Raw genomic sequence first — 22,489 nt, 5'->3', positions numbered from 1 at the left:
TACAGAATATAAGTTAACCAACAGCAGTTTTGCAATTGCTGTAGTTTATTGCTGTAACTTATTTTTCATGTAAAAAATGAATAACAGTATCACAAACTGCTCTTTGTGGTAAGTGACATGCCTTTTCTTTATGATGCATGCTTTGCCATAAAAAGAGAGTGTTAATGCATTTCAGTTGGGAAATGCCTATTTCTTTTGACAAAGCGATCAGCCTCTGGGGTGTTCTTTTGCCATGGAACCGATTTTACATCTCATCCATTATCTAATAAGATGTGAAAAAAGAGTCCTGTCAGAGCAAAAATAAATAAATAAATAAAATCAGGCTTTATTTCATCACAAGGATGTGGCAGGCTCACTCATAGGCTTACTTGCAAAATACACAATTGCTAATTAATGGCCCAGTTATACACTCATGCATGTTTCCAGTAGCGCCTATGGGAAAACATTGGTCCTGAGGAATTTTTATGTTAAAGGTAAGTATAAAAAGTGGCCTCTATAATGAGAAAATGCATTTCACATCTCTATGTAATATAGCATGAGTTTATGTATTTTATTATTATAATAAATAGCAATGCCACATGAACTGCATTGTGAGGAATGTCTTTGCAAAATATATGCCCTGAGGTTTCTTCTCTTTCTTCAGTATTTTTCCCTTTTCAATATTTATGAAAGGTTTAAAATTGTGTGGGAAATCTGAGATATCCTGGATTCAGAAAAGCAAGCTGAGGCACTGTGTGATAAGGCAGTCATAAAGCAGCGTAAACAAAACCCTTTCAGACAAATGTTTTCAGCCAGATGTGCTCATAAGGAAAGACAGTTACAAGAGAAGAAGAGAATTGGGACACGCAGTAGGAAATACAGTAAAATCAGACCATAATATTAAGGCATCACAAGTCTTTGAGATATTAGGTATCCAGGCAAAGAGTACCTCTCTGTAAAAGGTTCAGGCTGGGCCAGCCACTGAACAAGTGACAGACACTGTCTCCTAACCCTTCTCCATTTCAAAGGGAAGATAAAGGGAATAAGGGAGAGAGACTTACAGAATGGAAAACTAAACCAGCTTTAATGAAAAGAATAACAACAAAAAAATTGAAATATATACATAACTAATATCAGACCCAACACCCTTGATTGCAGTGCTGTCATTGTCACCACTGATGCTTCAAGGCAGACACTGGGGAAGTCCCCGTTTGGAATCAGTGGAAGATGGGAATCAAATTCAGGAGTACATGTGTTGGGATCAAGGGCAGAATGGGCAGAGTCTTCCTCTTGCCAGTCATTCAGGCAGAGAGTTTGACCCATGTGATCCGTCAGCTTTATACTGAATATGACATACATGGAATGGAATACCTTTTTGGTCAGTTTAGGGTCACCTGTCCTGTCCATTCCTCCCCATAGGTGCAGCCCTTTACTTTCTGAACCCCCAACATAGTACACAAGATTTACCAGTGACCTTGGTCAGCATACCTGTCCTTGGTACTAAGTAGAGATATGGAGAGTTATCACTTCCAGAAGCAGGGATTGTCTGCAAAATATGCCATTAGCTTCAGAAAGTGGCATTACTTAAAAGAGACTGAGTTGAAAAGTAAAATCACTGAACAGAATTAGTGCTGGTCTGACTCAAAGCAGGACACTCCTAGTGTGTGTTTGAGCAGTGTTCATTATGGTTGAAACTTTTGCCCAGTTGTTATTGTATTTAAATGATGCTCTCTTAAAATAATGCGGCCTCTCATACAAGCTACCTTGGAAAAGTGCCTCCAACCTTAAGCTGTTTGCAAACCAGCATCTAGTGATTTAACAAATCAGTGTTAGTTGAAGTAAAATAAAGCATTTGAAATCGTTGACAAAGTAGTGTGGAGAAGTGACAAGAAGGAAAACAAGTGATTAGGTTTGATACCTCTGGAAGTTAGAACACTCAGACCACTCTTTCACTTCAAACTTCCTTGGCGGTGCGAATAACAGGATCTGTCTTTTTTGGACTCGTACAATGCTTCTTTTCATAAAAGAGCAGTTTCTTTAGCATGACAATGAAATATGATTCTCAGTGCTTTACAGAAAAGTGACAATACCACTTTAAAGAGTTCAAAATGAAACTGCAAAAGCAGGAATTTGTGGCAGACAAATGCTCTAGTGTCATGTCCTCCTGATATCCTTGTATTCATTAACTGTGAATGCAGCTCTGTATCTAAAAATCAAGGCTGTTTTTATGAGTCTTGCTTATAATGCCAGTCAGAATGGCTTACCACTGAGAGATCTTTCAGAGTCTGGAGATGCATCAAGACAGCATAGCTTTAAAACAACATAAAAGAGACCCATTTTACATTATTGATTTTTCCCCTTAGAAGCAAGGACACAGAGCTTAATGCAGTGTTGATAGGTCAAAGATTTTGACATACGTCAAGACAGATATCTTCATTTTTTTTTAATGGCAGTAAATCAGTTCAGATGGCAGAGGCAGCTCAGACTGAGGCAGGGACAATTGTTTTACTCATCTGAAAATACCTTAGTTTACAATGAAACCTTATGTAAAGAACAATGTAATTTAAGGAAGATGAAACCAGAACAATTGCTAGAAATGCAGTAATAGTCTAGAAGCAGTCCCCTAAAATGCATGTTAAGTAACCTATCATTGTGTTCTTTCTATGGACTTTTAAAAACCATTCTGTAAAAGCCTATAACAAGGATATAATCTTCTAGAAAATGGTATTTCATATAACCTATAAGGTGGTCATCCCCTAGTAAAGTCAGCAACAGTTTACCTGCAAATGCATTTGATTCAGAACTGTGAATAAACTATTTCCATTAGCAAACACTATAAAGCAGAACTGCCTCTTTCAGCCAGTCTTCCTCTTGTATAAACAGATTTCACTGTGAGAGAAACACACCCAAAAGTATCTAGTGTAACTTTATGTCCCTACATGGACCATGTAGCAAAATCTCATTTTTAATCACAGACTTTTGCCAATTTTGTAACATACTATCCTCCCACATCTTGCAGGCAATAATGACATTTATGTCACTTCTCCAATGAAATGTATAATAATAAAAGTGTATTAATGGTCAGAGTGTATAACAAGATGCACGGTTAGGATTATTATGGGAATTTAATGTCATGAGGAGGGCAAGAGATCATCTACTGTATGACTCTTCATGACTGTAACCTGCCATATATATCCCTAATGTGGTTTTATGACTTGTGTGCTTTGTCTTGTTTTCCAGTTTGTGTTCTGCCATGAATGTAAAGAAGAATACCATGAAGGGGAATGCAGCTCTCTTCTCAGCCCACAGGCAGCCAAGGCCCAGAAGGTAGGGATCCCACAACTCATTATATCCCAATCATTATCTGTGGCCCATCTAGAATTGCATTTATCAAATGAGTCCTAATTATAATCCTAAATCAAAGCAATTATCTTCATGCTGAATTACTCCAGCCATTAGAGTTGCCAAACTGGCTTTGAGGTAGATTTCAGTCACTTTGATTGATAGAGTAGCTGAGTTCTGTCAGGAACACTCAGGGCTCTGCCATCAGTTGATAAAGAAAACACCTTCCCAATGGCTTTTTGGGGTTGTCTCTATACAATGTGAACACTTTTGAAAGGCTTCCTGTAGTCTTGCTGCCTTTTAGTGCATCAGTCAGTAAATCAGGTCAATTCGAACCAAAGAGCAGGGGGTTATACAGCCTGTGCAGAAAATGACATGAAGATAATTTGTGGTTTAGCTTAGAGAAACAAAAAATGGATTGCCTAGGCTGGAAGCTGTTAGATGATAATTTTTCTAGGCTCTCTATAATTTTGTAGCTATTGTAGCTATAGACCAGGACAGGAAATTGTTTTCCTCTCCTGGCATTTCTCTTTATTTGAGATTCGTGTTTCCCAGCTCTCCACAGTAAATAAATCACAGTCTTACCTTCCCCCCCTGACAGGAGAGATACCTCCTAACAGCTTGATGCCCTGGTGTGCTCCTAGGAATCAGAAAACTGATATGCAGGTGTCTGATATGTTTGATCCTAAGAGGAAACTCAAGCCCTGAGCCCACACACAGTCCAACGTGGCAGATGTGGGTCTGTGGGCAGCAAGGCATGTTCAGCTTCTGTCAGTGCCTGCAGGCAGAATATGTCTGAGGCTGACTTTTGAGGCCTCTCACTCTTTAAATGTAGAGCCTGGGAGAGAGATGGAGGCATTCTGAGAACCTTTGCCATGTGCTACTATGGGACAGTTAATTTGCCATACTTTAGAAACACTACAATAGGTTATGATCTCTGAAGAGATTCTTCCCTTTAGTCTTTATTAGTGAAGCTCTTTTACTTTACAAAAATAATTAGCCCTCATTGATATAGAATTAAACATCCTAGTAGTCAGTCAGGGTATCTACGTACATGTTTACTGTATGAGATCCAAAATCCATCTACTTTCCCAGCCTCTGGTGATTTGTAATTCCAATGTGATATTTTCCATTTAGCAGTTATCAGAAAATTTTTATTTCTTTAATTTGTGCAGCCCCCCTTTTTGAAGCCATATATATACAAGGAGATTTGAAGCTTCACTACCCTCTATGAAAAACAATCTCCTTTTGTTTGCATTAGAACGGCCTTCCAGCTCCCATTTAAATTTAGGAGAAAACATAACAACTTTAGCAGAGGCATTGAGAGATATTTAAAGTATCCAATAGCCTAGTAAAGTGAGACACCAAAGCTTAATGTCTTACCTCAATTAAACAGAGCTAATACTTCAATACATCTCAACATGAACAGTGAGTCCTATATATATTAAGCTATTTATGCTTAGAGTTTGCTTAGACCACTGAAAGTCGTTATAGCACCACACAAATGAGTTCAACAATATTATCTCAGTGGAAGCAAGATTTTGTATAATTTCCATGCTCTAAGGCAGAGGTAAAGGTGTGACAGGAAAAATCAGAATACCATATGAAGAAGTGGTTTATTTTAAATATTTGCATATAGCCTTAACTTTTCCTGGTGACAATGGGAGCAAATCATCCATCTGATTCGATATCTCAGCACATGAATTGCACCCAGTTAGATCTGATAACTTAGGAAAGTTGATTACATTTGCTGTTCTAGTGTAATCTGTGCATTTTTTGCTGTTCCTGAAAAATTTCTTGTACTATCAAAGAGATGTTCCAGAACAGCTAAATGACCATACTGGAATAACTGTTGCAGCTATGAAAATCATTTCCCCACTATAGACAAGATCATAGTCTACCCCAAATTAATTTAGAATTCAGTTTAAGCAGAAGTTAATTTACTTAGGTCAGCCTTCTTTTCCTTCAAGAAACTAAGCATGCTGCACTAATTGAACTTTTCCACAAGGTGGTGATGTGTCACTGAAGGAATGTTTCCTTCCCTTTCTGTAAATAGGCAAGCAAACTGAGAGGTAGCTAAAAGAAGGCAAGCCCAGGTGTTAGATGCTATTTTCATCTGAATAGCAATCACGACAAAGGTATCCTTCATGCAGCGCTGCTGTTCAAAACATTCGTGGGGCATACACGGGAAGCAGTGTGTGTGGGGTTTGTTTTCATCTCTTGGTCGCTGAGATTAATTTGACATTTATACACCTGTGCTTGCAGCCTTTTTGTTCTCATTGGCCCCTCATGGCTCACAATCCCACGTGTCAGAGTTAACTTCCTGTTATTGTACAGCTTGTTGAAATTGTTGTTGAGCTTGTTAAAATTATATACAGATACAATAGATACTTAAACCTGGTAACACACATTTCTCTAGATTATGTTTAACCTTTCTGGTTTCATGTTTAACCTTCCACTGGATGTATAGGTCCTAGACTCAATTGGCTTCAGTCTGGGACAGGCTACCATAGTTAGTCCTTTACCAAGAGGAGTATGTTGTCAACATTGCAGGAGTTTTTCATCTACAATCTGTTTCAGTGAAAGTTTATAGCACTAAACTTGACTTCAATTCAGCTCCAAACCTGTGGGATGCTGCCTGTCCCAGCTGTAGCCCTAAGCTGGAGGTCTTGGCCACCCAAATCCTAAAGGCTATCCGCAAACTTATCACCTTTAAATCACACCTCAGCTGTTCATTATTTGAGATCCAATACTTACAATACTCAGGTAATTAATGTAGGATTCATGTACTAGCTCTCGTTTTCTGCCACTGGCAGTATAAAACTTATCCAGAAACCCTGTCAGCCCAGGAGCTCATCAGACCAAACAAAAAGCAATGCAGTGCCTCAGCAGAGTCAGTGCAGACCTGATCCTGTTCATCAGCACATGCCACCCAGGCCCTGACTGCAATCTCAGACAGAGTTTCTGGGCTCAAACCTAACTTGGTCATGAGCTCTCAGGCAACTGATCAGCCCTGGATCACAGCACATATCTAGGAAAGTCTGGCACATCACCTGGCATCCTGCTGAAGTAATTTGCAGTGTTGTTTCTGGAAAAACTCAGCTAACTTGGGCTGAAGGCGAGGCACCAGCCTCATCTTTTCCTCCCAATGCCTTCATGTAGATAGGTTTCGAAGTTGCCAGTAGGTGGTCTAAAATACACAGACATTGATTACCAGGCTTCCCTTCACATCCCTGAACAACATGTGCCTCATCCCTCATGCCTGTAGATTTCCTGCAAGCACATAGGTTGTGAAGGTTGATGATCTCTATGTAGGTGACAGGTTAATTATGCAGTAGAACATACTGGCTCACTGTGAGCACAAGCTATTTCAGAATTTTATTTTAATTTTTTTTTATTTTAATATTTTTTATTAAAATAAAGGTGCTTTCAACATATCCTTAGCTGAATTATTGTCATGTTAAGATAGGAAATACTTAGCTAACACTTCATGAAAATCAGGCTTGGTTCAATGTATTTCTTACACTATTGCTGTGGACATGAAAAACTATGCAACATGCACATAAAATAGTAAGAAAAAGACATGCTGAAAGAATTATGGAACTGCATGTCTCCTGACTTACTATCAGGAGGAAGCAAGCTCCTTTTTTTGCTCAAACCTTCAATGAAGGGTGAGTTGTTAGGGAAAACATATATATATTATATTGAACTCCACAGTTATGTGACCTTCTAATTCAGTTCATGGTTATCAGTGGTTTATGTTTATGCTCTAAATATTGCAAATATCACTTTGTTTCATCACTATTTCAGCAAACTTTCCTTACTGCTTTTGGAACAGTAGGAAACCAAAGGTGAGGTATTTGAAATGGTGTACTACAAGCAAGAGCTAAATTGAGAAACACACAGCATTTCTCTGGAAACTTCTTTCTCTACTCAAACAAGGGGGAAAATTAATCAAAATGATAAATAGTAAATGCTGACCAGAAAAATCATGAATTATTTTCCTGAATTTTAGTGAATGAAAAAGCTACTGAAGAAGTTCATGGTAAATAACATGTTTTAATGAGTCCCTACTCATAGTATGAAATGTGGAACATCTATTATTACGTTATTGATTTTTTTTCCCCCATAAATTTAATTTTTAAAATCAAATAAAATATAAGTGTACCAAAATATGGCACACCTATCTTGGCTTCTAAAGTATCTTAAACAATTGGAAAAGAAACTGAGACCCAGGGGGTTATTGGCTAGTATTTTCACAATGTCAAGCATAGGACATTTCAACCCACAGATGTCTAATTAAAGGAGCAAGAGAAATAACTATAACCGGAAAATGTCCTGTAAAATTAATTCCTATGTTATAAATAAAGATACACCAGAGGAAATCTGAGAATAGATCTTAACTTTCTGTCTAATGAGAAATAGATGGAGACTATATAAAGAGAATTCTGTCTTTCCTATTTTGGGAAGCAATTGTGAAAGGTTGTTTTTGTTTATGAGGTTACACTGACATTCATTTGCAGCTGTGTTGCCACTAATGGCAGTAGGCATGTTCTTTATTCCACTCATAGAAAACAGTTATGCAAGAGTGACCTTTATTAGATTATAATTTCTGCTTTAGAATAAATTCAGTATTCATCAGCTGCCTGAATTTAATTCATGATATGTGCAGCCCCAACATGTAAAGTGAGCACCTTGGTGTGCAGTGTTACCAATACAGTGCTCAGATTTTATTTAGTGAAAGTCTTTTTCACCTTGTATCAGACTCAATATCCTGTGTATATCATTTTGATTTTAGTTAGTTGCTGCCATCACAAAGCAGCTCTACAGCAGAATTCCATAGGCACACCAGACAAATTGGCTCACACAAAGCTGCTTCATGTGAATTTAGCAGGATCAATGCAGTACTGACACATTTATTTTTCCTGTATGTGAAACATATTCTGATTGGTGTATATCTTTCCTGTGCCTTATCTATAGCTTCATTTTAGTGTTTTGGTTAGCCAAAATCTTTCTCTAGACTGGAACAGTAGTCCCATAGCTATGCACACCTCTTAGTGAGATTTTGACTCTCACATTACTCAAATAATATTTTGTGTTGTTTTCAAAGCCCCTGTACCCTATGTAGTGCCCTAGACATCTGCTATTTTTCCCCCAGAACTGAAGTAAAAGACATTGCTAAACACAACACGAGGTTAAGTCATGTGAATATGTTCATAAAACAGCTCAGGAGAAGCTATGAAAACAAAATAAATAATAAAAAAAAATCTAAACCTCCTCTGGTGCAGTTTGAGGTTCTCTCACCTGATACTAGGGAGAAGAGACCAACCCCCTCTTTTCTGGTAGTTGCAGAGAGCAATGAGCTCTCCCCTCAGCCTGTTCTTCTCCAAAATAAATAATCCCACTTCCTTCAGCCATTCCTTATAAGACTTGCTCTCCGGACCCTTCACAAGCTTCATTGCCTTTCTCTTGGCACACACCAGCCACTCAATGTCTTTGTTTCAGTGAGGTGCCCAAAACTGAACACAGTATTCAAGGTGCAGCCTCACCAGTGCCAAGTACAGGGGCATGATTACTTCCCTGCTCCTGCTGGCCAACCATTCCTGATAGAGGCAAGGATGTTGTTGGTCTACTAGACCACCCAAGCACACTGCTGGGTCATATTCAGGCAGCTTCCAAACACTCTGACCCAAGCCTGTAGCATTGCATGGGGTTGTTGAGACCCAAGTCCAGGACGTGGTTTTGTTAACCTCCTGGCTTTGTTAAACTTTAACCAGCTGAGCTCAGCCTATCTATCCAACCTGTCTAGATCCCTTTGCAGAGCCTTTCTACCCTCAAGGAGATCAACACTCCCACCCAATTTAGTGTTATCTTCAAATTTCCTTGATTCCCTCACATAGATCATTGATAAAGATATTAAAGACAACTGGCCACAGTACTGTGCCATGGAGAGCACAACTTGTGACTGGCTGCCATCTGGATTTAAATCCATTTGCCACCAATCTTTGGGCCCAGCCATTCAGCCATTTCTAGAGGCAGTCCCAGAGCTCTAGCCCAAAATAATTAGTGGGCTGTGTTAATCTAAGTGTTCTGGTGAGTTGAGCATTTAGTGTGTGCATTATTCTTTGTCTTTCTTTCAAATATCCATAGTTGTTCTCACTTTTGTGCAAGAAAATCAGTGATAGCTTCTGGTTGGAGACACCTAAGCCTTTAAAAAAAAACCCTGTATTTCACATAAAGTCATAATTTTACATCTTTCTTAAAAAAAAAAAAAAAAAACAAACCTTCCTTTTCTAAGGAAAATTTACATATTTATTTACAAAAGAAAAAACCAAACAATGACAACAAAACAAACAAAAACAACCAACCAAACAAACAAAAAAAAACCCACATTTTTTCAAGGAAAATTAACCTAAAAACAAGCATTTCTGATGAAAAGGAAAGGTATTTCTCATATAAAGGAAGGTGCACATTTTTAAAGGAAGGGTACATTTTTAAAATTCATGCTTATCAAAAAGGAATTAAACACCAAAAGCAAGTAAGTGTGAGTCCAAAAATTACATTCACTACGGCTAAGCACAGTGAAATGTTAACAGCTTCATACTGTATTCTGTAAAAGGGTCTTCAGTTTTCAGATGTCTGTGTCATGGATTGAGTTGAACTTGCTGCTGTTACTCAGACCATGCTGCAGTCACACCAACTTCAAAAAGTGAAAGTGCTAACTGGAGCAAACTATTATAGGGCTTGAAGTTCAGATTGCAACATGGGAGGCTTCCTGTTCTGGTTGCTGTTTCCAGGTTCTGGTTTCTTGGGTGTGGGACTTTTTTCTGCAGCGATGGCAGTGGAATGAGTGGGAGTCAGGTAGCTGCTGGTTTTAGCTTTCTGTTTTATGCTGAGTTTTTTTCCCTGTGTTTCTTCTGCAAATAGGCTAGGATAAGGTAATCATGCATTGTATTATTACATTAATTAGATTATTAGCTAGGGTAATTACACATTTGCTTATGATATCTCATCATGTTATATTAAACCCTTGTCTCTTTATCTCAACCCTGAGTTTTGCATGTTACTCTTCCCCTCTCTTCTCTGTTGGGAGAGCAGGTTACTCCTTGCACTAAATCATTACAAAGGCAAAACAAGCATGACCATAGAAGTCAGCTTACACAAGACAGTATGGAAAGCACTGGATGTTGAAATTTAACATCATAATAATGCTTCCAGTATTTTGAACAAGAAGTTTTGCCATAGATGTTTTTAATCTGAATGGTACTGCTTAATTTCTGACACATTCTTTGTTTACTTCACGTGGTTCTACCAACAAGTCAGCATGTGTCCTATTGCCTGAATGAGATGCTGCTTTAAGATTGATGTACTATTTCTATTTCAAGATGTTTTCTGCCTCTGTAGGACTTTTTCCAGTACTGTTTGACATTGATTACCTACATAAAAAGCTTTCCATGTGCATGTTCTTGCTCTGCTGTATGGTGCTTGGCATTCTCTGTGGTCTTTTTATCCCCGTTATTTTTTCCAGAAACAGAATAGAAGTAAATCTACTTTCATTGTCACTCAAGGCAGACTTCCCCTTCTCCTTCTCCCCCCAATCTCACTAAGGCAGTATTGTAGAGGGGATATTGAAAACTGCTTGCAACAGCTCTTACTGTAGGTTCCTGTTATTTATGAGTATTCATTCCTGGTCATAAAGTGCAGCACAGCTGAAAATCAAAAAATATTCATAAAGTGTCATCTAGTAGCTTATGGGGAGGGACTAGATAATATTGTGCAGGCTCAGCTTCACAAGTGATCAAAGTCAACTGTCCTTGGCAAACTGATATGTGATACAAACATGAAGCATCTCTGAACTTCCTATTCAAGACCAGGCAGGTTGAAGGAACATGATTTAGATGGACGCTGGCAATGGAGAAGTATCAAACAACTTTCCTTTATTGTTTGAGGAAAAAAATGAAGACAAATATATGTATGCTTGCAGTCATCACATGTGGAGCCCTAAATAAAGCACATGAACACTGGAGTCTCATAGATCAGTATGCTAAGATTTCTTTGCTGAATTGAAGGGACCCCATCGCTGTATCATTTCTCTGCATTTGCTTCCTGTGGAAGGAAGTTTTTAACTCATCATTCAGCAAGACTGGACATAGGATGTTTCAGCTCTAGTGCTACATCTGTTTCATGCTAGAATTTTTGCAGTGGATAATATTAATATAACAATTCTATCTACTGTTTTCAGCAATTTGTTCTTTCTTGGCAATATGCATATGCATGGTTGAAGTGCTTATTTTAGTTATTCTTGAGCCCTCTGAAGGTTCTGTTTGCTTTCAGAACTAAGCTCCAATATCTTTATACAAATCAATTAGCAATTTGGTATGTGAAATTTTACTTCATGGTGATTCGCTACTAGTGCACAACAAAAACATGAAGATGGGGAAAATATGTGTTTCCAAGTGCTAACCTACACAGTTTGAGTATGGAATGTCTGGGGAAAACAGCCACTGTGAAGTTCTGGGTTGACTATGAAAATTAAAAATACTTCTGGTCTTCATATGTAGCTATTATTCTGAAAAGAATAGCCATTTTTGTCATTGCTATGGTGATTTTAACTTTGAATCATCTGCATAGATGTTAAGTAATTAATTCTCATCACAGTAAAATGAAATTAACAACATAGAATCAGAGAATTGCTTTGGGTGGAAAAGACCTCCAGATTGTTTGGTCCAACCATCAACCTAACACAACCATGGCCATTAAATCATGTCCCAAAGTGCTTTTCTGTCCTTGGGCAAACTGAGGCCCAGGTCAAGCATTCCTCACTCTCCTTATCATGTGTTCTGGCCTCTCTGAGTTAGCTCAGATTGCTTGCTAAAGTCATCCTTTCTTAAAGATCAAGGTGTTGCAAGATCAATACTAGATTATGTTCTTTGCTATTAGCCTGAGCAGCTTTTTCCGTTTCCCAGAACTTATTAATGTGCCACTGTATAGAGGTCATTCTTTTGCAGAATTGCTGAATAATCCAGCAGGGTGCAGGGCTGAGTTCCCTCTCCAGAAGAAGAGAGCTAAAAGTAAAAGTCACTTCTAGGATACAGCTAAGACAAATTTGTTCATTTTTGTCACCTCTATATCAAAAGATGTTAGCAAATTGGAGATTATTGAGGGGCAACAAAAGGGATTTAAGAGCTGAGGAGACTGGTGTATGTAGTAAAGTAAAAGAAATTATACCATAAATACATTTTTTATGTTTCCCTATTAAAAAAGGTTGTGTTCTTTTAAGATGCACATGTTACAATGGCCACCAGATGAGCTGGGAACTAATTTCTGCAGATGTCATTCTTTGCTATACATTTTTAACACAGACAACTTCAGCCAAGAAATAAAACTTTGATCTTACTCACTGACACTGCAAGTTCATAGGTTTTGTCAGTGTTTTTTATCAGTAGCTGGGCAGAAATCATGAGGAGTTATGACTGAGATGAAGATTTAAAAGTTGGGCCAATTTCCTTTTTCTGTCTTACTAAATATAGAAAAATATTATCGATTTAAATAAATATTAAAAGTTAACACACACAGCATTTATCAGCATTTAGAAGGTATACACAAAGAAGTCATGGGAAGTTTTACAAATTATAATTTAGTTTAAGATCGTAATTTTCTCATGTGCTTAAAAAAAAAAAACATTGCAAATTGAAAGAGCAGAACCTTAAGTCTGGAACCTACAAACACTGTTTACAGCTATAATTCACATAATCACCAAACTTGTATAATAGAAATGACCCAAGGCACTACCATCTTTTTGTCCTTGTACTATCATTTTAAGTAGGAAACTGCCAAGTAGGACACTTGTGTAGATTACATAATTTTGTCCCAGTCATAAATAGGACATACAGAGGAATCCCTTCTAAAATACTCTTCATGATGACTTTTTCCATCTGTGTTGCACTATCTGGAGAGCTACATCCTGTCATTGTTCACTGGGGGGTTGTGTTTGTTTTATTACCTTTTCTCCAAAATTTGTTTTCCTTACATATGCCTCTTAAATTTAGAGAGATTTATATAGACCTCTGAAACCAGGAGTACACTTTATTATGAAAAACAGTTTCTTTCCATGGACCCCACCATTCTGCATTATCAAATGTTGCACCAGTGGATTTGTTTATCTTGCAAGAAGGGCTTTAATCCCTGAAGCAGACAGCGAGACAGCATCTAATGTGTCGTGTCTCAGCTGTGTTCTTCTGACTCCTGCTTCGTCTTTGCTTTATGTATTTTTGTGCATGTGCAGCATGGCTTGATGCCCCCTGTGTCCTCCTGCTGGGGCTTTGCCTGTCACTCAAGGCAGGGACCTGGAAGGAGGACACAGCCTGTGCTGCAGCTGGATGCAGGAAGGATCCCCTAAGATGGCACATGCTCCAGCTGCTGCAGCTTCCCCTGCCATCCTGCAATGTACATGCTGTGTAGACTGGGCAAAAATAAGTTTGCATTGTGAAGCAAAAATTCTGTATTTCCCACAAAGTCCAGCCTTCCTGGCCTTGCAGTCCATCCTCTCTATCACAGGTAAATAGTTCCACTTCAGTTTAGGCATCATGTCCCAGTCCAGCCTTTCAGTATTATGGCACAGGTGTTTTTTCTCTCTCTTTGCAGGGATACCTTGTTGATGAACAGGCAGCCATGCAAGCTCGATGGGAAGAGGCGTCTAGAGAAACAATCAAGAAGACAACTAAGCCGTGCCCGAACTGCAATGTTCCAGTAGAAAAAAATGGTAAAGTTATTAGATATCTCGTACTTAACTGTCTTTAAAAATTCATTTTACACTATGGATGTATGAATATGCATGTATACACACACACACTATTAATCCAAGAAAAGAAGAGCACATGGACCTTGGACCTTGCCTTGGTCACTTTATCTAAATTATCTTGAAATCACTAAATCTAAATCACTTAGTTGTACAGCTGCCAATTAAGCCTCACAAAAAGCCCTGCTATTTTATAGGGAAAATGAGACACACAGAGACATTGGATGTAGCTTTCATGCGAGTCAATACTCAGCTGGTTGTCTAGATTTTCCATCATCAGTGGAAAAATTAAGACATTTTGAGCAAAGTTCATCACATGACGAAACACAACATGTGTCTAATGTAGACCCGAATAATCATACCTAAATGTGGGATGTGGAGAATTAGTCCTGCTGTAGATGTTTACTGAGTATATAGCTGAATTTACATAAGATTAATCTCAACCCAGTGACATACCCAGAGTAGGACAGCAAATCCTGAAAAACTGGTTGCACTAATCAGTGCTTATGTGGTGGTTTGAGCCTTAACTGGAGTTTAAAAGCTCAAATGATTACAGATAGAGATTCCTCCCCCCACCCTTTCCCTACTAAGGCAAGAAAAAAAGGGGAAAAGAAAAGAGGTAGGGGGAAAGGGGAGGAGCTAAATTTATGAAAGAAATAGCCTGGAATTGGTTTGGAAGTAGGAGAGGTAATTTTTTTAACAAAATATATATATATATATATATAGCAATAACAGGGCGGCTTTATAAAGGTAAGGGGTAAGGATAAATAGGAAACTATACAAAACCGAGCCTGGATGGCCTTGTATTTCCCTGGATGTAAGAGAATTCAGTCTCTTACAAAGCATGGATGCAGCTTGGAAGGAGAGGCCCCAACCACATGGTCAGTGCAGGAAGCAGCAGCAGCCAACCTTCTTCTGAGCAGGCGAAGCACAGAAGAGAAAAAAAAGTAGTAGAGTCCATCATCAGTAAATTTGCAGATGACACCAAGCTGGGAGCAGGTGTTGATCTGTTAGAAGGGAGGAGGGCTCTGCAGAGGGACCCTGACAGGCTGGGCAGATGGGCAGAGTCCAACAGGATGGCATTCAACAAATCCAAGTGCCGGGTGCTCCACTTTGGCCACAACAACCCCATGCAGAGCTACAGGCTGGGGACAGAGTGGCTGGAGAGCAGCCAGGTGGAAAGGGACCTGGGGGTACTGACTGACAGCAGCTGAACATGAGCCAGCAGTGTGCCCAGGTGGCCAAGAAGGCCAATGGCATCCTGGCCTGCATCAGGAATAGTGTGGCCAGCAGGAGCAGGGAGGTCATTGTACCCCTGTACACAGCACTGGTTAGGCCACACCTTGAGTACTGTGTCCAGTTCTGGGCCCCTCAGTTTAGGAAAGATGTTGAATTGCTGGAGCATGTCCAGAGAAGGGCAACGAGGCTGGTGAGAGGCCTTGAGCACAAGCCCTATGAGGAGAGGCTGAGGGAGCTGGGACTGTTTAGTCTGGAGAAGAGGAGGCTCGGGGGAGACCTCATTGCTGTCTACAACTACCTGAAGGGAGGTTGTAGCCAGGACAGGGTTGGTCTCTTCTCCCAGGCAACCAGCACCAGAACAAGAGGACACAGTCTGAAGCTGTGCCAGGGGAGGTTTAGGCTGGAGGTGAGGAGAAAGATCTTCACAGAGAGAGTGGTTGGCCATTGGAATGGGCTGCCCAGGGAGGTGGTGGAGTCACCATCCCTGGAGGCATTCAAGAGGGGATTGGACGTGGCACTTGGTGCCATGGTTTAGATAGTCATGAGGTTTAGGGTGACAGGTTGGACTCAATGATCTTTGAGGTCTCTTCCAGCCTTCTTGATTCTATGATTCTATGTCCGCCTTTTTTATAGGCTTGCTGGACAGGAAGGGGAGAAGATAGACCACCTTTGACCCAGGGGACCCCTCCTCCTGGGAGGGGAAAACCCAAGTCTCTCTCTCTCTGTCCACCTGGATCAAGTTTCTTTTGTCTTCCTGTGGGCTGAGTGTAACCCAGGACAGCTTACCACGTAGGAAGAAACAGGGAACATTACACAGGCTGTACTCTATAGGTTCATGCTGTTCCAAGATTTTACTGTATTTATGCTAATTAATCAAAATATGTTATAATTAGTGCCTAATTATTATATAAACAGCAAGAATAGAGAATTATTCTCAGTTTTGTGGCATCACTTATTCAAATGGGATGCTGAAAATGCCAAATAAGACACTGTAAACTGAAAAGAGTAAACATTTCAAGCAGTGATACCGCAGAAATATTACTGAAGAAACAGGACAAAATCTGGGGTTTTGTGAAATAAGGCAGTTGGCAGATGGAAAGTGGGAGACTTCTTCAGGCACAAGAGGCAGAAGAAAAGAAAACATGAATTTGAGAGTGGGAAGGCGTGACAAGATTTGGCAGATTGTAGAGAGCAAGGTGTGCAGCAGAAGACAGAAAACAGAGGAGTAGTTTAGAAAAAATTATTTACAGACTTATAAAAAAATGGGCTGGAAACCAGAAGTTTGAGCTGAATTATAAATAGATAAATAATAATCATATTCATAGTTAACAGTTCATCCATAGCCAAATTAAAAAACAAACAAACAAACAAACAAAAACTCTGGTCAGACTCAAAGCAGTGCTAGGACCTTTACTTTCTCTCAGACTCTGCCACAAAATTTTTACTATTAAATTACAGGCAGTTGTCATTTGTCACAAGCAGGATATCCCTATTGGACAACATTTACACAATTCCCACTAATGTTTAGGGAAGCTGTTTGTAAAATTCCCCAGTGTATCAAAAAGGAAATAGAGGACATTATACTTTTTATCTTTGAAAGAAAATATTTATTGAAGATGGATAGTAAGCAGGAAAAGGCCTTTCCTTGCTTATAGTCTGGCCTGTGTCAAAACAACACCTAGTTTCAATACACTGGAATCAGATGATTGTGCTGTCATTTAGAGGGACCTTGACAGACTAGGAAATGGGATGAGAGAAAGCTCAGGAAGTTCAACAAAGGGAAATGCACTGGTCCAGGTTAAGGGCCAACCTGATGGAAAGGATCTGAGTGTCCTGGTGAACTATAAAGTTGGACATGAGCCAGCAACATGCCCTTACAGCAAAGGCGGCCAGCTGTATCCTGAAAGAGCATCACTGGCAGTTCAAGGGAGGTAATGTTTCCAGTGCTCTGCTCAGCACTGGTGTGGAGTGGTGGTGGGTCAAGTTCTGAGCTCCCCTGTTAAAGAGGGGTGCAGATTGCCAATCTGATGCAATCCTGAGCACCTTACTTGGCCCTGCTTTGAGCAGAAGGGAGTTGGACCAGAAGACCTCTAAAGTACCTTTCCACCTCAGTGATTCTGTGACTGTGAATTAAGGCATGAAGCTTAAAAAGTGCAGTGCTTGCTTTCTCTTCTGGTCACAGGTACTGCACATGCCAACTTCTAGGCTGACATTTGCAAACTGAAAAAGCACTTTGCTTCTGCCAAAATACAGCTGGTGTCAAGTGGTTAACAACTGTACACCAAAGTCTGCCAACAGGCTTCATTTGGGAGGAGTACAGTGACCATACACATCAGAATAATTCGACCTTCTCTCCCCAAATGCTTCTGTAGACAGTATCTTTTACAAAGGACCAGTGATGATGTCAGTAGCTCTTCTATAATAGCCAAAGTGAAAGAGAAAAATACTTTCTCATAGCTCACATCCCACTCTGAGTGAATTTAAACATACATCCACATCTCTCAAAGGACTGCTGTACTCAAAAAGCTGTAGGGCACATTGCTTGAGGCACTCTTCACTCCAACTGCTGATCTCAGCTGCTGAGTAGCCTAGAATAACATGATTTATATACCTTAGCAGGTAGAGCAGGGTACTTAGTGGGGTTTGGGTCCTGCACCAGGACTGAGATGCGTTTTACCCTGTGATGTCTTAACACAAATCGTAAGAAAGAACTGGATCTTAAACCTTAAGTAAAATGTAACATGCAGGCTGGCTATCGGTACACTTACATTTACATAAGATAAAAATACCTGGTGAATTGCACCTTTTACACTAAGATATAAATTAACAAATAGACCTTGCCATCACAAGATCTCTCTGTCAGATGAAGCAGACAGGCCTAATTTAACAAACCAGTTCTTGTGTCTTCTGCTGGTTTTACCTTCCAAGAATCATTCTAGAGTGGAATTTATAGAAAATGTGGTGTAAGGGTAGTAGGTCATACAGTACAGAACACACACTCTCTGTACCTCCCCTATCACCATCTGGAGTCAAACCAAGATTTTAACATTGCAGTATTTCTTCATACTGCATTTCAGTTTGGAATATACAAGAGCTCTCTTTGTGTGGTAAACAACATAATTTCCATTTGACCTGTATTTCTGTAATGACCTTTGACAATGTTAATGTTTTATATACTACAAAATAAACATTTGATCAAGGCTGTGAGCAGAGAGATTAAAGCTGCTCTCACAGTATGGGCATGAAAGAAACCCATCACACATGAAACACTGACGTGATCAAAAGCCTGCTTCAGATACTAAGAAGGTCAAATTAACTTACATTGCCAATGTCATTATGATATGATTAGCAGTCAGCCACCGAAGTCTGTATCTCCTGATCTCTCTGATGCAAATCTCCTGATCTCTGTGATGCAAATCTCTCAATTGTTGAATCTAAATTCAAAGAAAGATTGCATTTCGTTCATCTTCTGTCTCACAGCTGGACTAGGATAGAATATCCTTGAGCAGACCCCTCCATGATTGTTTTGACAGGCTACTGTCATCTCTTTTAGTCTCTTCTATTTCCTCCTGCTTCTGCAGTCCCTTAAGTGAGACCAGCACATTACACCCCACTAAAAGAGGGAGTAGCAGGTTTTAAAAAGCCCAGGGAAAATATCCTTCAGGTTTGTACTTCTCTTTTATTAAATATTGTACTTGCTTAGTAACTGAATACCTAATAAAGCTGATTTTACTACTGTTGAATGTTGCTTAACACCTCTTAAGTGTTTGCCAAGTACCAAAACCATTCTTTTACTATTTTGTAGGTGGCTGCATGCATATGAAGTGTCCTCGGCCTCAGTGCAGATTTGAATGGTGCTGGAATTGTGGCCTGGAGTGGAACAGAACCTGTATGGGAAATCACTGGTTTGAATAGTGGTGCTGAGGCCAGCCCATGTAGCTGTTAAAGCTTGTTTTCGTTGGGGCCAGTTTCTGAACTCTTTGCTTAAGCAAAACTCACAGTAGTTTCAGGGACTCAGAGTTCAGAAGGTGGCTCGGTTTGTTGGGTTTTGCTTTTTTTGCATATGCCATCATACCAAAACCACATTGAAGTTATGCCAAGGGGTTTTAATCCACTAAATAAAAAGCATAATTATTTTAATGGACAGGCTTGCTCATCATGGTACAAAGAAGTGTAAATTACACCTTTCTGTACTTACGCAAGTCTGTCAGCATTGAGAGCAGATAGGGTTGTCATGAGAGGCATTGTTTGTCATAGTCAGGAATTCATAACTCTCGCAAGAGCAGCCTGAATATGTGTGCGTGAGCATCAAGGAGGGAGGAGAGGTTTCCCTGCATTGGCTGTTTTTTGGTTGTTTTTTCTTTTTGACCACTCCTTTGCTCATTCAGCACAATTTTTGATTTTGAGGCAGTATTTCTTAACAGCTATTTTGGCAGAGAGAAGATTGTGGCTTTTCGTTGTTTTCTCAGGGTTCCTTCCTAAATGGCTTTTTGTAGGGGTCTTGCTTTCAACCCAAATTCTCATAGAAACATCCAGCTTTATGCCATATTTATGCTTGTGTATTTGTAACACATGACACAAAACCTGCCTACTTACTCAATGTAGAATTTATTACCATTGAAAGATTAGCTAAAGATGCAGTTTCAGCTCTAATCATGGCTATTGTTGCAGTGGTGACTGGATCCAGTTAAGTGTTGTGCAATCTAGACTCGCAGAGTTTCATTTTAATTCTGCTTACACCAATACTTTGAACATGGCAAAGGGAAGCAGGAGGAGACTTCTCAGGGGTTTTGTCTATCATCATTCTCTTGAATGTAATTAGAATATGGATATATTTTTGAGCATGCATTCACAGCGTGGGGCATACCTTGCATTTTACAGTATTATCTTTTATTTTACAATGTTAATACAGTAAGTAAACCTTACTACCATTTCCAAGCCTGAACAATCTTTCTGTTTGGTATGCTTTACACTTCTGTCTTATTCTGATATGGAATGGGTACATCCAGCATGCCATGTAAGGATTTGCACAATTTAGTTTGGGGAAAAAAAACGCACAATAAATAAAGTGGTCAAAATTTAATATTTTTTTTTCTTTTTTTCATTTGAATACAAAGTAACTGAGTACAAAAACAGACATTGAGGTCTTGGAGTGGGTCCAGAACAGGGCAATGAAGCTGGTGAAGGATCTGGTGAACAGGCCTTATGAGGAGTGGCTGAGAGGACAGGGATTGTTCAGGAGGTTGAGGGGAGGCCACCTCACTCTTGACAACTGCCTGAAAGGAGGTTGTAACAAAGTGAATGTTGGTCTATTCTCCCTTAGTAACAAGTGATAAGATGAGAGGAAATGGCCTCAGGTTGCACCAGGGGAGGTTTAGATTGCATATTAGAAGAAACTTCTTCCCTGAAAGGATTATGAAGCACTGGAATAGGCTTTTGGGTTGAATCCTTGTCCCTGGAGGTGTTTAAAAGATGTGGTGCTAAAGGACATGGTATAGAACCAGACTTGGTAGAGTTAGATAATGGTTGGACTTGATGATCTTGTAAGTCTTTTCTAACTGGAATGATTCTATGATTCTGTGAAACATTGGGTAGGTCATGCATTTACTAGAGTGATTCAAAGTCCCAGCAGAAAGGCTAGGCTTTGATTAAAACTTCCTACTAGCACAAAATAAATTCCAGGGCCATAGACTTATTTTATTAAGTTTGACTTAATGGCATAGCTGTAGAGTACTGAAAATACAAGGGTGTGCCTTGTATCAGTCAGTGCAGAGCAAGAAGCCGGAGGTATAAAGAAATCCCAGGCTCACTACAAAAAATATCCTGTTGCTAAAAGCAGTGGAGTATTCCTATCACTTCCTCAGCTGGAAGTGACATTAAAAGTCTGAGGAAACAACCAGATGAAGACATGAAGTACCCAAGGTGAGAGAACGGAAGTGGCATCAAGAGGACTATGGACATTTCTTAAAGGCCATTTTCCTTTTTGGTACTGGTGAACTGAAATGTATGCAGAAGTAGCTACTTTAAAGTGTAGAGGTGGAATAGAATACTGAAATGTAGTTCATTTAGGTACATTATCTTAATGGGGCTATTTTACAGCTGAATATTTCATGGTTTAATTTTCTATACCTGGGTCTGTTTTATAATTTATATGGCTTGTTGCCAACAGGCTAGGTTAAAAATTACGGTGCTAATTTCACACTGCCGTGTTTCTTTCTGGCCTGGGTAGGGCACTGCAGCCATGAGTCATAAGATTGGAATAGAAACATCTCTTTGTTGGGAAGAACTTGTCAGAGGATGGGATTATGAGCTTTCATCTAAAATATAAGCAAGGGCAGGAAAGGAGAATAAAGAAAGGTATACCAGCATTGACTCAAGATTATCCACTTTTAGAGACCGACTTTATAGGCCCTTGTCACATAAGGTTTCTCCACACAGGCCAGATTTACACCCTGCTAAAATAAAATGTGTATCCTTCAGATTTTAAGAAACGTACCCTGATCTCTTCTGTGTTAATATATATATATATATATGCACACATGCACAAAGATTGAGATGGTACAGGCCATAAACCTGATTTCTGTTTAGAGTGAGATTCTCATAGCTTCAACAATTTAAAGGGCATGAAAAATCAGAATCAATACTCTGCTGACAGCCACTATAGGAATGCTGGAATTCCTATGGAGATGTGTGCATTGGACCTAAAATTTCTTACAATGGTAATTTTTTTGCATGGAAAATGCACTTTAAAATAAATATATAAAACCTTTTTAAAAAATCTGAGCTGAATTACAAAATACCAACAAAACAAATAAAAACCTCAACAGAACAAATCAATTCTTCAGTGCCAATTCAGACTGTTTGTTTTGTTTTGGCTCTGAAATATTGGCTTGTGCAGAGACCTGTTCTGCCTGTGTATGGTGGGGCCTGCTCTGTGTGAAGAGCAGTTGGTCACAGCTAGAGATGTGATGGCAATATGTCTGCCAGAGACAGGGTGTAGCTCCTGGTAGGACAAAGAGGACTACATTCTTGGCTCTGTTGTTGGCATATAAATTGGCATTACTTGTGTGTCCGTGAAGCCATCCTTGGCAAAACTTCCTTTGGGTCAGCACGCATGTCTCTGGAAATGGT

The 22,489-nt window shown here is 39.5% G+C and overlaps 1 protein-coding gene across 1 annotated transcript in view; it reads left to right on the top strand.

The window, feature by feature from the left end:
- PRKN (parkin RBR E3 ubiquitin protein ligase) overlaps positions 1 to 19,273 on the top strand; it is a 634,620-nt gene extending 615,347 nt beyond the window's left edge. The window contains exons 10-12 of the mRNA XM_054396652.1: positions 3,220 to 3,306; positions 13,966 to 14,083; positions 19,164 to 19,273. Coding sequence (XP_054252627.1) covers positions 3,220 to 3,306; positions 13,966 to 14,083; positions 19,164 to 19,273 — 315 coding nt within the window. The remainder of the gene's footprint in view (positions 1 to 3,219; positions 3,307 to 13,965; positions 14,084 to 19,163) is intronic.
- The last annotated feature ends 3,216 nt before the right edge of the window (positions 19,274 to 22,489 follow it).

This window comes from Indicator indicator, chromosome 2, assembly GCF_027791375.1.
Source record: "Indicator indicator isolate 239-I01 chromosome 2, UM_Iind_1.1, whole genome shotgun sequence".
NCBI lineage: Eukaryota > Metazoa > Chordata > Aves > Piciformes > Indicatoridae > Indicator > Indicator indicator.
Note: the sequence above shows the minus strand (reverse complement) of the source record. Positions and strands in the feature narration are given on the sequence as shown.